Source organism: Eptatretus burgeri, chromosome 10, assembly GCF_056783735.1.
Source record: "Eptatretus burgeri isolate ZD-2024b chromosome 10, Ebu_testis_v1, whole genome shotgun sequence".
Lineage (NCBI taxonomy): Eukaryota > Metazoa > Chordata > Myxini > Myxiniformes > Myxinidae > Eptatretus > Eptatretus burgeri.
The window spans coordinates 88,163,226-88,176,856 of record NC_140970.1 but is presented as its reverse complement, the minus strand read 5'-3'; the positions used below and the strand labels follow the sequence as shown (position 1 = coordinate 88,176,856).

General features: G+C 43.7%; 1 protein-coding gene across 3 annotated transcripts in view; it reads right to left on the bottom strand.

Annotated features, from left to right (window-relative positions):
• Positions 1–13,631, bottom strand: part of LOC147019042 (actin-like protein 6B) — a 42,091-nt gene that overhangs the window by 9,979 nt on the left and 18,481 nt on the right. For all 3 annotated transcript variants that reach the window (XM_085899232.1, XM_085899233.1, XM_085899231.1), the window contains exons 9-12: positions 10,449–10,538; positions 7,351–7,412; positions 7,016–7,130; positions 2,768–2,848 (exon numbers count right to left, since the gene is read on the bottom strand). In XM_085899232.1, the coding sequence (XP_085755358.1) occupies positions 2,768–2,848; positions 7,016–7,130; positions 7,351–7,412; positions 10,449–10,538 (348 nt within the window). The remainder of the gene's footprint in view (positions 1–2,767; positions 2,849–7,015; positions 7,131–7,350; positions 7,413–10,448; positions 10,539–13,631) is intronic.

Below are 13,631 nucleotides of genomic sequence, written 5' to 3'. Positions count from 1 at the left end.
AGCCAACATGAACATTAACATGAACATGGTCATGGAAACATGAACCAAAAGCAATAATTGAAAACAAGGAAGTAATGCTCACATACGACCTGATGATCACACCGAGCGTGAACATACGTAGAAAACAAAGCATTGCAATTGGATATAGTACCGAGGTACAAGAAAGATAAGATGGAATTACTAATTGAGGTGTCAGTACCCAGAGATTTTGGCAAAACCAATGCAGAAATTGAGATAATGACCAAATACCAGGATCTCAAAAATGAAGTCAAAAGATCTTGGAAGCTGAAGAGATCCAAAATTGTACCAGGGATGATTGAAGCAACAGGAATGATGAAGAAGAACAATGGAGAATTCTTAAAGACCGTTCCTGGGAATATTACTACAAAGAAACTACATTTGAAAGCTGTCCGAGGCCCAGTGACAATCCTTGAAAGAGCGGTCGGAACAAAATTTGAGAACAAGAAAACTTCAGCTTGGTCCACGAATCGTGACCTTTACCAAAATGGAGGTGGATGCTTCGAGCCATGGCAGGACTCCGTTCCACCTTCTGAAATCCGCATATGGAGATAACAACCAATGATGGGCGGTGCTCTGTCATTAGAATTTACGTCCTTAGCACCTTTTGTGTTCTTGTAGTTTATAGGAATTTGAACATGTATTAAGGACACATGCTAGGGACAACTGAACATGGATGAAGACAGTCGTTTTGTATTTGCATTTTACATGTATATATTTGCACAATTTGGTTGTATTGGTGCTGTTCCACACCTGTGCACAACCGCAGTGCGGTAATGTTCATCCTCATGAAGCAGCACATACATGGAAGGAAGGCACTGTCTGGCATATGCCCGTGCAAGAGATGGGCCTTGTCCATTTTAGACTAAAGAGGTTAAGGATGTCCTGTCACGTGTCTTTTGTGTTGAACTGGCTAGGAAAAGGGAGACATTCCAGGCACCCCTCAAATCCATGCCGCAAGCCTTCCCCCCCTCCATGTACACACTAGAGGAAGCACTGACCCTCTGACAATCTCAACTGTAAGGGGTGAGTCCTGACTTTTCCTGGCATTGGTTTTGGGATGTGTTGAACATTGAGAAGCGATGGAGTTATTGGCTTCATGGTGGTTACCCTTTGCTTGCGGGCCATAAGCAGCACTGCCTGCTCCACATCCCAATAAACACCTTATAGCGGCCTCAAAATGGACGTCAAGGCCAAGGCATGTTTGCTTAAAACTTTGCCCAGATTCTGAAGTACCTAAACCCAAAATTTGGGGTCTCTATGTGCTACAGTTCAGCCGTGAAAGAACAATGTACAAATGCGTAAACGCATAAACAAACACACAAATGCTAAAAAAATAAATAAAACCCGCATAAACAAACAAAAACACTTGAAAATATTTATATGATGAAGCCTGTGCGAGTTAAATTCCTGCCATCTTTCCCGCATCGGCCAATTTGGTTGATTCAGAACCTCTGGAAGGAAGTAAATCAATTAAGGCACTCCCTTATTAGGATAATTACATGTGTTTAGACACACGAGATAAAAAGGGCACTTTACCCAACCGCTCGTGGGTACGTGCCGCCTAAATTCAGCCTTTTTGTTTGGCTATTCGCTGGATTAATTCATGGTATGTACAATTCCCTCCTTCGATTGGTTGTGGGTGGGGGGGGAGGGAGGGGCATACACGCCACAATATTATTCAGTCACGAGAGTGCGCAACAAATAGCGCAACACAAAATGGCTGTCTTTATTTTCACCCAAGTGATGTTTCGCAAACCTTGCGTGGTCATTTGATATTCACTACAGCCATTGCAGTGTCTGTAATAAATATTTTTAAAGTACTTTCTCAACAGTTTTCAAGTCTTACATTTCATAAAAACTAATAAACATAAGAGAGAAGATAAAAGGTGCAAAGAACTTGGGCAGCGTGCCAGCCCAGATGGCTACGACATTATGAAAGACATCAAAGGATCATTTATGTCCTGAAGATAGTTTTTTTTAGATCCTCGTGGAGGATCTCCAAGTCTTACTCACGTTGTTGTTCTTGTGGACTTTTTTTGTTTCACGGCCTACAGTTTTCATCGAAACTTCCTGAAACTTGGCGTATATATGTAAAAATAACCTGTGCAGACAGTAACCATCTCCGATTTTGAAAATTCCTCCTAGAACAAAAGTTATGACGTCAAAATATCTCCGCTAATGGAAATCGCCTAAAAAAATTATCTCCGGAACTAGGCAAGCTTTTTCAATTCTGTTTGTGGGAATCGAACACGGCATTAGCAGAGATGAATTACCGCACATATGATACATCACTATGACATCATATCAATTTTTATGACGTCATTCCTAATTTTTGACATTTTTTGTTTCACAACCCAGAGTTTTCATCGGATCTTCGTGAAACTTGCTATGTATATGCAGAAAGCCCACGCGCAGGCAGTAACCGTCTCCGATTTTGGAAATTCTTCCTAGAAAAAAAGTTGACGTCATAATATCGCCGCGAATGGAAATCGCCTATACCATTATCTCCAAAACTAGGCAAGCTGTTTGAATTTTGTTTGCGGGAATCAAGCCGGGCATTAGCACAGATATAATTTATCGCAAACCTGATACATCACAATGACGTCATATTCGTTTTTATGACGTCATCATTAAGAGGACGAGGATCTTAGCTCATTTGAGCTTGTTTCTACATATCCTGCTCTTCCATCTCCCTTTGTTTCTGCTTCGTCATCCTCCACACAAAGTGCACACATTCATGGCATACCGGTCGTATGTCGATATCGCACATTCCCACGCTGGTGCTGACAATGTGACTAACGCCAAGCATGGTGTTGCCAGTCAGACCCTGCATGCTCAGGCAGAAAAGAACAATGGATTAGATCTTAGAGCGAGGATGGATGTGATTAATCAAAAAGCAAATGGGTTTGTATAAAGGTCCAAGGTGATAATTTTGCAGTGGATACTTACAGACATATCTCATGCTCATAAAAGCCAAAAAAGAAAGTCAAAAGGTACTTTGAACGATATAAAAGTGCCACATTGTGAAGAAGTATGCGCTAGATTATTTATTTCCAATAACAATGTGATAGCTGATAATGGCTTTTTTTGTATATAGAGTCAAGACTTGTGGAAGAGCTAGAATACTGAATGGATCAAGGTGCAATAGAACAAAAGGAGCAGTAGAGAGATAGAGGACGAGGAAGGGGGGGGGGCAGTGTTGAAGAACAAAAGACAGGGAGACTTGCACAAATAATGGGTGTGTGGAGGAATGAGGGATGCAGAAGTAAACTCTCAGAGGAAATACTAAAAATTTGGAAGGTGGTGGGCTCGAGCTTGGGAAGGGAGGGTTAACAGGGCTAGAAAAGATCAAGGTTTTGGATGGGGGGGTGATCTGAGATGGTGGTGAACAGCTGTTTTGAAGACCTGGAGGGAAAGAATGGGATTGAAGAGAATGTGGAAGTTGGCTTCACAGGAGGGGGAAAAAAAAGAGGAACGAATGAGTGGAGGTGAGCATTGATTCTGGATTTTGGGAGTTTCACCGGAAGTGGGTTGATGGTGGATTTCATGCACCCTGCGAAGAAGGGAGGAAACAAAATACCAAAAGAGCAGAGGGTGCAAGACCAGAAAGGAGGAGTTAGAAGACAGAGAGACCACTGACCTGTCTGTGGTGGGAAAGTGATAAGTCTATAGACTCGGTCTCATCGCGGGAGATTCCAATAATCTTGAAGGCCTTGGTTTCCCCGGTGTCAAGCTGAGCAAGGAGTGAGGTAGGGGCGCCAGCACAGAGGCGAGAGCAGTACTCCATCATGCTGTGGATGAAGGCCTTGTAGGTGGATAGGAGTTCAGGTGTGCCATGGAAGGACTTTGCATGACAGAGGATACCCAGTCAGTGACTGGTTTTGGAGGCCAACTTAGAAATTTGGCTTGCCCAAGAAAGATCATGGCTGATAGTGAGACCCAGGAGTTTGAGTGACTGAACTTCCTCAAGAGGCTTGTGAATAAAGTAGATGGGAGGGTTTGCCATCTGGTCCTTTCAGAGAGAGATTTTCAGAGAGAGGGTGAGATGTGTCAGGATTGAAAGACATATTCCAAGTGTTTGACCATCTTGTGATTTTTTTTTTCAAGGTCTGAAGAGAGGGGAGAGGCTGCTGCCTGCTTTTCTGAAGGATGAGAGATATCATGGCAGAGGGTGAGGTCATCAGTAAATTGACAAAGGGAATTTCTCAGAGATCGAATCAGAGAGATCATTTATGAAGACGACGACATCTTAGCACCACCCTGACACACACTACTGCAATCTGACCTGGGAAGGTTACTCTGTGGTTTTCTTCCTATCATCAAAGAGTGGGGGGTCCGCAGCGACACGCTGCTCTGGCGCATGCTCCCTTCCTGACCTGACCTGATGTATGAAGATTAGGAATAGGACTGGACTCAGAACACTGCTTTGGGGGCACTCCAGCCTTGACAGGGAGAGGAGATGAAAGGATTCCATTGAGAGCCACGTGTTCGTTATGGGAGTACAGGAAGTCAGAAAGCCGTGTATGGAGTTGGCCTCGGATGCCACAGGCAGAGAGTTTTGAGAGCTCGACATACGTCTCGAGAGACGGCCCTGATCTCAAGTCTGACATTGCGGGCTTCCATCCATTGTTGGGAGAGTAGGAGCAGCTCGTCCTGGTTTAGAAGAGTGACCTGGTCTAAATCCAAATTGCTGATCTAAGATGAGGGCATCGGACAAAAGGAATGACTTCATATCATCTGCAGTGATGGATTCCATGACCTTGCTGATGATTGGAAGTAAGCTAATAGGTGTGTATTTAAGGCGATTGGTTTTTTTCTCTACTTTTTTATGTAGTGCAGTGATGTTGGTGGATTTCCAAGCAGATGGGTGATTACCTTGGACAAATTATAGGGTGTAAAGGGCAGAGAGAGGATGTGCAAGAGCAGCAGAGCAGGTTTTTCAGACACGTGAGCCGATGCCATCCGATCCATTCGCAGAATCAGAGTCGAGGGTTGCCATAAGCCTTAACGTAAAACATTCAAACGTAACTGAAGCCTCCACACTGGAAACGAATTCATTATATCTGCACTGCCCAGGAAATGTGGGGGTTGGAGAGGTGGAAGGTTTTGCTCTACTCAAACTTTCAACAAGGGAAACAATTTGATTGTTTAAACATATAATGCATTATTATTACTATTTATTTTCATTCTTACTCAATGTTATAATAATTCAGTGCGAGAATGTTGCAGCCATTCTGCGTTTGGAAATTGAATGTACCTCATAAGATAATTGTCCGTGTGCATATTGTATGACCATGATTATGTTGACTATACCATACTCTTTACAGAACATTGATGCTGCCAGAGCAATTTACTGGTAAGCGGTATGCTGTGTGGTGTGCTATTGCCTTCCCAGAACTCACTTGCTACAGGAATTTGGAATTTGCCAAGGGTGTCACAGTGATGGCTCACCTACTCTTCGTGAAGGACACTGTGGGATCTTTAACGTGTACTAACGCTAGCAGACAGGCCGCCCCAGTCCAACGTCCTTCCGAGGGATGGTACATACATTGATGAATCACCCTGCCTGCGAAACACCAGGGATGACGGTTTATAGTTGGGTTGAGATTCATATCTGGGCGAGACAGCTCAGAGGTGAGTGTGCATACGTCGAGGCTATCCCGATTTTACATTACTATGATGCTTAGTGCTTTGAGCTGAGTGCTTTACTGGCACAACGAGAGACGAAGGACAGTTGAAAGGAGAAAAGTTAATTTCAGAAAAGGAAAGAGACAGGGAGAAGGTAAGGAGGAAAATCCATTCATCAGGACTATACTCTGTGCAGTGTTGGTGCTGTCTAAGCAGTCTCCTGGGCTATTGTGCACAATTCTGGATGGGTCACCACTCCAACATAGGATACCAGCAAGCTGGCATTCATTTTTGCCGACCTCAGAAGGATGACAGGCTGAGTCAACCCCACCTGGTATTAATTCAACAGCCAAGCAGGATTTGAACTCCGGACCCAAGGATCCCAAGCCCACCACTGTTAGCCATGAAGCCAACACCAGGCATGGAGGAAAATGTTGGACCATTTTGTGTTCACATGTGAACCCATGGCTCATGATCCTGGGATCCCAGGTTCAATTCTAAATATGGAGAAATGGGAATTCTGAGATATCTTTTCTGGCAGCTATTCCTGGCCAATTATATTAATGACCAACATGTTGGTTATTACATCATAACATTGGAATTGCCAATGTTGGCACATGATATCATAAACTTAACAAATTGGCACTTCATACAATTGGCCAAAAATAGCTGGTAGAGGGAACGTCCCAATGCACTGACATTTTACTGTACTGTCTTCATTTGTCTCGCGTCCACTGATTTCCTTGTAATTCATATATAATGATGATCATATTTATAAATGTCTTTCTCTTGCAAGCAATTTATGTACAAGCTCCACCACGAGCCTCTGATCAGTGTAACAAAGGAGGATATCGGAGTTTAGGAAGAAAGGGAAGAGATACAAGTATGTGGAATACAAGTTGGGGGGAATGAGAGGTGGGGAGTCATCAATTTCAACACTTTTGTGTACTCAATATAAAGATGGACTCTTATGCGACTACAACAGTAAGTTGCCTCGGTGGCCCCGATTACACAATGGGCCTGAGCCCTCTGTCCTGACTAATTCCACCTTAGCATGCTCTTTAATAACAAAATTTTTCAGCCATTGTCGTCATCCTCACTTCAGGTAGTGATGAACGTATGCAAGTGACGTTACAATACCTTAATCAAGATAAATCATCACGTACCACAGAGACTAAGGAATAGCATGAGAGCTGATGTTAGTTGTGATATTGAAAATTTGCTGTTGGTGTGGGATAAAAAAAAAAATATATATATATATATATATATATATATATATATATATATATATATATATATATATATATATATATATATTTTTTTTTTTTTTTTTTGCGTGAAAATGCGGCAAATAATCATTTTCTACCTTTACGTTGGATGGGTCAAACAGGCCTTCTGGAATTTTCAGTCTCTCGGCACCAAAGTCACAGTTATACCCGTTGGTGAACTCGAAATGCATCGTGGGCATTTGGGCGGCAGATCTGGACGGGTTATTAATGAAATAAGGTAAATAAATCACATAACGTGTCTCGACTCAAGACTTTCTCTCTTGGAATTCAGAGTAAAATGATTTCACCAGCTGCTGTCAAGTATATTAAAATTATATACAGTACTGTACAGTATTTTATTGTTTTTTTTAAATAAATAAATAGCATTAAAAACTTGTTCTTTTTTTTAATCACTCTCTTCTTCTCAACTTACTGCTCGTCGTAGGGAGAGTCTGACACTTGCAATACGGTCGCCTGGAAATCCTGGATCACTTCCTACAAAAAGGAGACAAAGGTGTAAACTTATACTGATGTTCACGTTCATTAGGACGTGAAAATTGGCTGTTCACCCTTGGACTGCTTAATAATGTACGTACATGACAACCTACTGCTTGCTGCAAGAGCTTATGCTCATTAACGTGCGTGTACATGTCCAAAACTAACCCCGATGCCTCAGAAGGCCAGCAGAGTGTTTACTTTCTAAGGGGTGGGTGAATAAACCATTATAACCATAATATGATATTTTATGTGTGCCAATTATAAATGCACGTAATAAAGTGTCGATAGAAAGTCTACACCCCCTTTTAGAATGTTCACCTTTTGTTGCGTTATGGCTTATAACCTGGAATTAATTGCGTTAAATCAGACTTTTTCTACCTTTATTTACACATCGTAACCCACAACTTCCAAGTGAAAAACAAATTCCACAAATTTCAGAGAATTACTTAAAAATACAAAACTAGAATATCTTGGTTGGATCAGTGTCCACCGTCCCCTTAGTTAATACTTGGTGGAACCACCTTTGACAGAAATTACAGCTGTGAGTCTATTGGGATAGGTCTCTACCAACTTTGCACCCCTTGATTGCGTGATATTTCCTCTGTACAAAACTGTTCAAACCCAGTCAAGTTCTGTGGGAAGTGTTGACGGACTGCAATCTTCAAGTCATGCCACAGATTTTCGATTGGATTTTGGTCAGGGCTCTGACTGGGCCACTCAAGGACATTTATCTTTTTGTTTGCAGCACAGTCAAGACAATCATTAAGAAGTGTAATGCAAATGGTACCACCACGATCCTGCTTACACCGGGCCATCCCTCCAAGATGGATGACTAAGCAACTAGGAGACTGATCAGAGAGGCCACCAATAGGCCAATGTCAACTTTGAAACAGCTACAGGCCTTTACGGCAAAGACTGGTCACTGCGTGCATATGACAACAATATCCCAAGCAATCCACAGATCTGACCTGCACGGTAGGCTGGCAAGAAGGTAGCCATTACTCAAAGAAGCCCACCTTGAGTCCCATTTGAGATATGCAAAAACACACTTTTGAGATTCTGAAGGAATGTGGCAAAAAGTTTTGTGGTCTGACGAAACCTAGATGGAACTTTTTTGGCCAAAATGCAAAACGTTACATTTGGTGAAAATCCAACACAGAACATCACCCAAAGAACACCATCCCGATTGTGAAGCACGTTGGTGGCAGCATCACATCATCATGATGTTTCTCATCAGCAGAGACTGGAGCACTTGTCAGGATAGAAGGGAAAATGGATGGAGCAGAATACAGAAAAAATCCTCGAGGAAAACCTGCTGCTCTCTGTAAGAAAGCTGAAATTGTGACAGAAGTTCACCTTTCAGCATGACAACGACCTGAAGCACACAGTCAAAGCTACACTGGAGTGACTGCGAAACAAAAAGATGAATGTCCATGAATAGCCCAGTCGCACCAATGGTGAAAATTGTCTCAATCCGACAAGTGGTTGCAGAGAAAAACACGAAAGTTCTGTGCGAACAAACAAACAGACAGACCCAAATGCAATACCCCCTTCGAATCCTTCGGAGAGGGTAATAAAATAAAAAGTTTTAAAGGGTGTAGGGAAAAAAAAATATCGGAAGTGTACGGTCTTTATGGCTTACTCTGCAAAAGGAGCTGTTAAAGCACCTTCTTTGACAGCACCTTAATTAACACGTTAAATTAGTTATTCATGCCTGTTGTTTGTGTCCTTTACGATGTCCCTAAAAACGGAAAGTTTCCTGTTTGGAATGATTTTCAATCTTGTTTGACAGGCAGACGGAGTTAAAAAAAAAAACAAAGAAACAAAAAAAAACACCTTCCACCTCTGTTTGCATGCGCAATCTGGACGAGATTCCGTACAATTTGCTGAATTCAGAGCCAAAGTACTGCTATGCAGGTTTGTGTTCCAATTCATGGTCTGTTTCATGGTCCGATTCGTGTTCTACAGAGTTCAAAATATAGTATTGTAAATTGAGATTAAGTTGTTCCTCAATCATAGACTGACATCTGCAGACAGACAGACAGACAGACTGAACGAAATGCTTAACCCGCTTTGCGTTTCATGCACGGGTTTAAAACATTTCAATAAGGTTACCATTATGGAACGATAAAACACTCGTATTCTCCTGGTTAGTTAATCCGTGCATTTGATTTTTTTCTGAAACCAAGAGTTAGTCATGCTTTTCAGTTTGCTTGTCGATTTGAGCCGCTTGCCTGTTCCGTCAGCTTCTCAGCTGTTGTGAAAAACATCAGGCTCTACGTACGGGCAGTTGTACATTTCTTGGAAATGCAAGTCGTGTTTGGAATAATAAAAGTGTTAACGATTATAATCATACAGTACTTACAGTGAGGTTAGACAAGGGTTCAATGCGCGAGAAAGAAGAGGCTGCCACTATAAATACTGTCCTCAATGTAACTACTGTTCCGTATAACCATTTTACCTGTCTTTAAATTTCCTGCCAAAGGTACGTGGGATCGAAGTGCAAACGCGGCTGCGCTGGTTTGGGTCCCCAGTGTAAGATCCGATCCGAGGGAAGTGAGACTTAGTAATGCAACGCTCTTCCTTGCGAAACACCCGGATGACAACTTATAGTCAGGCTGTGAATCAAACCCAGACCAAAACTCACCCAGGTGAGTGTCACAACCTCTGATCTACCCTAACAATCGCCATCCCTTGCTTTTAATGTCCGTGTTGGTATTACCTTCACGATAACAATGAAATGTTTTCGTTGCCGTAATACCTGTACCGTTCAGCATACGGAAGAGCTATGTTATCATGAAAAAGGTAAGAATACATTGCAATATGAGTAGATACCTCCGAAGTATTGAGTGTCCTGAAAGTAAGGTCATTTGCAATTTACGGACATATTCCCGACAGTATATCGTACCCAGGAAGCAGAAAAGAAACCTTGGTTGATGAGCAAGACCAAATGCAAATGACTACCAGTAGTAAAGATGGTGACAAGGTTGAGTGGTCAAAGTCGCTGGGTGTAAGTGAGCGTCCCAGACTCACATTGCACATGTACATATGCCACGACTTTGTGATTGCTGGAAGTCTGTCTTTTTTTCTCCATACAGCTGGCGCTCCTTCCCTCACAGGCTCCTAATGAAAACACAAGTGCATTGATGAAATTCAATGTCGTCTGAACACCTTATGACAACACTGCATCAAGGTTCGTTAAAAAAAAAAAATACAAAAAAACTGTTCTTGTGCCGCACAGAGTGACGTGAACTGCCATTTGTTGGGATACGTTGGCCACTCATTGCCACGGATAGTCCTCCAAATTCAATGCAATCAAGGTTTACGTCAGAGCTTTATCCTGCCTGGATTTGCTCACAATCGAGATTTCCTTTCATATTTATCTGCATTTACAAGAGATTGAAGTTCATGCAAGAGCTGAATGATAGAGGGGTGATGTTGACGCAATGATGGAGCAAAGGGAGTTGGCATACAATATGGATGACGAAGAAACGGGGAAGGAACCAACACGCATATGGGCAGCAGAAGCAGGGACGAACGGACCAGACGAGGGGGCCGAGTAGACTCTTGAGCAGGGAAGGAACATGTAAGCAGCGAGGAAAAGCTGGCAAACAAGGGAAATGTGTATAAAGTGTGGGTGGACAGGCAAGTCAGTGTGATTAGTAAAGATCAGGAATAGGAATATGGGATAATATGAGATGGGGATGGCTCACTATTTTAAAAGGGTGTGGAGAGGAGAACGTGATTCAAGGAAACAAAATTGCATGGTCGAGAGAAGAAGGGGACGGGGGAGGGGGGGAGAAGAGAAGAAGAAAAAGGAGGGCCATACAATATGAGAACGTTCCATCCATCCATCCATCTATTGGGACCATACTCTGTGCAGAGCATATCCCAGCAAAGGAACCAGACCAGATCAGCATACAAGTTCTCAAAGCACATTCTGCCAAGATGGGAAAATCACAACAATATCGTTCGCACTGTCAGCGATTGCTGCGATGTGACTGAGTCCTCGTGGCCATATGGGTTCACCATTTGGAATTTAAGCAACATCTCAATGTCGACAGGTACAAGGAATTTTTTCTTTCTTCCAATCTTGCCTCAGAACAAACGTGGCAGATAGGTTGATCTTCCAGCCCATGATATATTGCAGGATGCAACATGTCTTCTTGCTGTGTTCCTTCAGCTACTGCAACCCAAATACTCTTGAACGTAGAGCATATTATGTGGCACTTTGGAGTTCCGTTGCAACCTACTTGAATGTTCACATTCTTGTTCACCTATTGTCGGTTCAGCCCAGATTAGATCTGTGACTTGCTACAGGTATCATGTAAACCTGTACTAACCTGTTTCATGGTCAGGTTGTCGGTAACCAAACCGTCTCCCCCACCAGGTTTTCTGGTGAGGAGGGTGTTTGGATATGGACACCCAGCAGGATGAAAAACAAAACCTGTCAAAGGGTGGAGGAGCTCCTTGTGAGTCAACAGCCAACCATATCTAGTGCCCAACTGTGTCTGCAGACGTCCTCCTGCAGTTGGGTTACTTCTTATTAGGAGGTTGGTGGCAGGATTTGCACTCTGGCCACCGTAAAAGCCTTCACTCCGCAAAACACAAAAACGCAAAGAAATCTGAAAACCCACTCTGTGGGAGTACCTCCTGGTGCAGATTCCCTTCGCAGGGCAGCTCACCGGATGATGGGATTGGGGCAAAGTCTTCGGCGCCCCCATTCCCTGATGGGAAGAAAAGCATGGGGTAAACTTCGTGGGTCAGATTGCAGTGGTGTGTGGCAGAGTGGTGCTGAGGTGCTGTCCACCAGACGGCGGTCTCCTTGGGTTAACCTGAGGTGGTCCCTTCGGGTGGGTGCCTGGAATGTCCTATCCCTAAGAGAGGATGATCACCTGTCTCTGTTATCATCTGAGCTCAAGCGTTTGAACATCGGTATTGCAGCACTCTCTGAGGTTCGGAGACAGGATTGCAGTGAGATCATGACGAGTGGTTACACCTATGATTGGTCTGGTCGCTCGGATTGTTACCATGCCCAAGGAGTTGCTGTAGTTGTGTCCAATAAGTTGACTCCAATGATAATTGAGGTAACACCGGTCAACAAGAGTAATATGAGACGAAGGATTCGTCACTCTTTGGGTGTCGTTTCCCTGGTCTCTGTATATGCTCTGATTGAGGCGAGTGATCTCACGGTGAAGGACGCATTCTATGCCACACTCGAGTCTGTGGTTGATCAGTGCCCCAGGTGAGATACACTTCTAGTCTTGGGGGATTTCAATGCATCGACTGGAACTGATAGGGAGGGTTATGAGACGTGTATTGGTCCCCGTGGGTCTGGAACTGTGAACCTGAATGGCACTAAGTTCCTTGACTTTTCAAGAAGTCATTGACTTAGGGTGGCTGGTTCATGGTTTCAGCATCAACAGGATCGTAGCTGGACTTGATATTCCAACGCTGGCGGTGCGGCAAAGGAGATTGACCATGTGCTCGTTGATGGTCGCTGGAGGATGATCCAGAACTGCAGGGTCTACTGGAGTGCTCAGTTCCTCAATACCGTCCACAGGCTTGTGGGAGCAACTCTGAAGTTGCAGTTTAAATTCAGGAGAATGGTACCATCCCAGCCGAGGCTGGATGTTGGCAAGCTCATGGATGAGAGGGTAGCTGAGGAGTTTGCAAACAAGCTGAGTGGGGATTTGTAGGATCTGGGTGCTTTGAGAAATCATCAAGAGTTGTGGAGTGACTTTAAGACCACCGTCCTTGATGTTGCCGGTGGATGTCTTGGAACTCACCATCGGGTGAAGAATAATTTTTTCTCTCAAGGGACACTGGACACCATTGACCAGAGTCGCAGGGCCAGGCTGAATGGCAGAGCTGAGCTGTTCAGGGAGCTGAGGCGTAAAGCTGTACATGCACTAAGGGTGGACAAGGAGGCCTATGTGCAAGGAATCACCTGTGGTCAAGTGATTCTTGTCCTGCTTACAGGGGAATTCACACATTGCGTTCTTCCAAGCCCGTGCCTCGGTGTACTGTAGTTAGAGTGGAGGATGGTGGGCTGTTGTCAGAGGAGTCCGAAGTGAAGACTTGTTGGGCCGGTTACTTTGAGCGGCTGTACCAGCCTGACCCACGAGCTGTTGAGTTGCACGTCAGGGGTGTTACTATCCCTATTGCTGATCATCCAATCAACTGTGGTCCACCTTTGTTTGTGGAAACACAGGC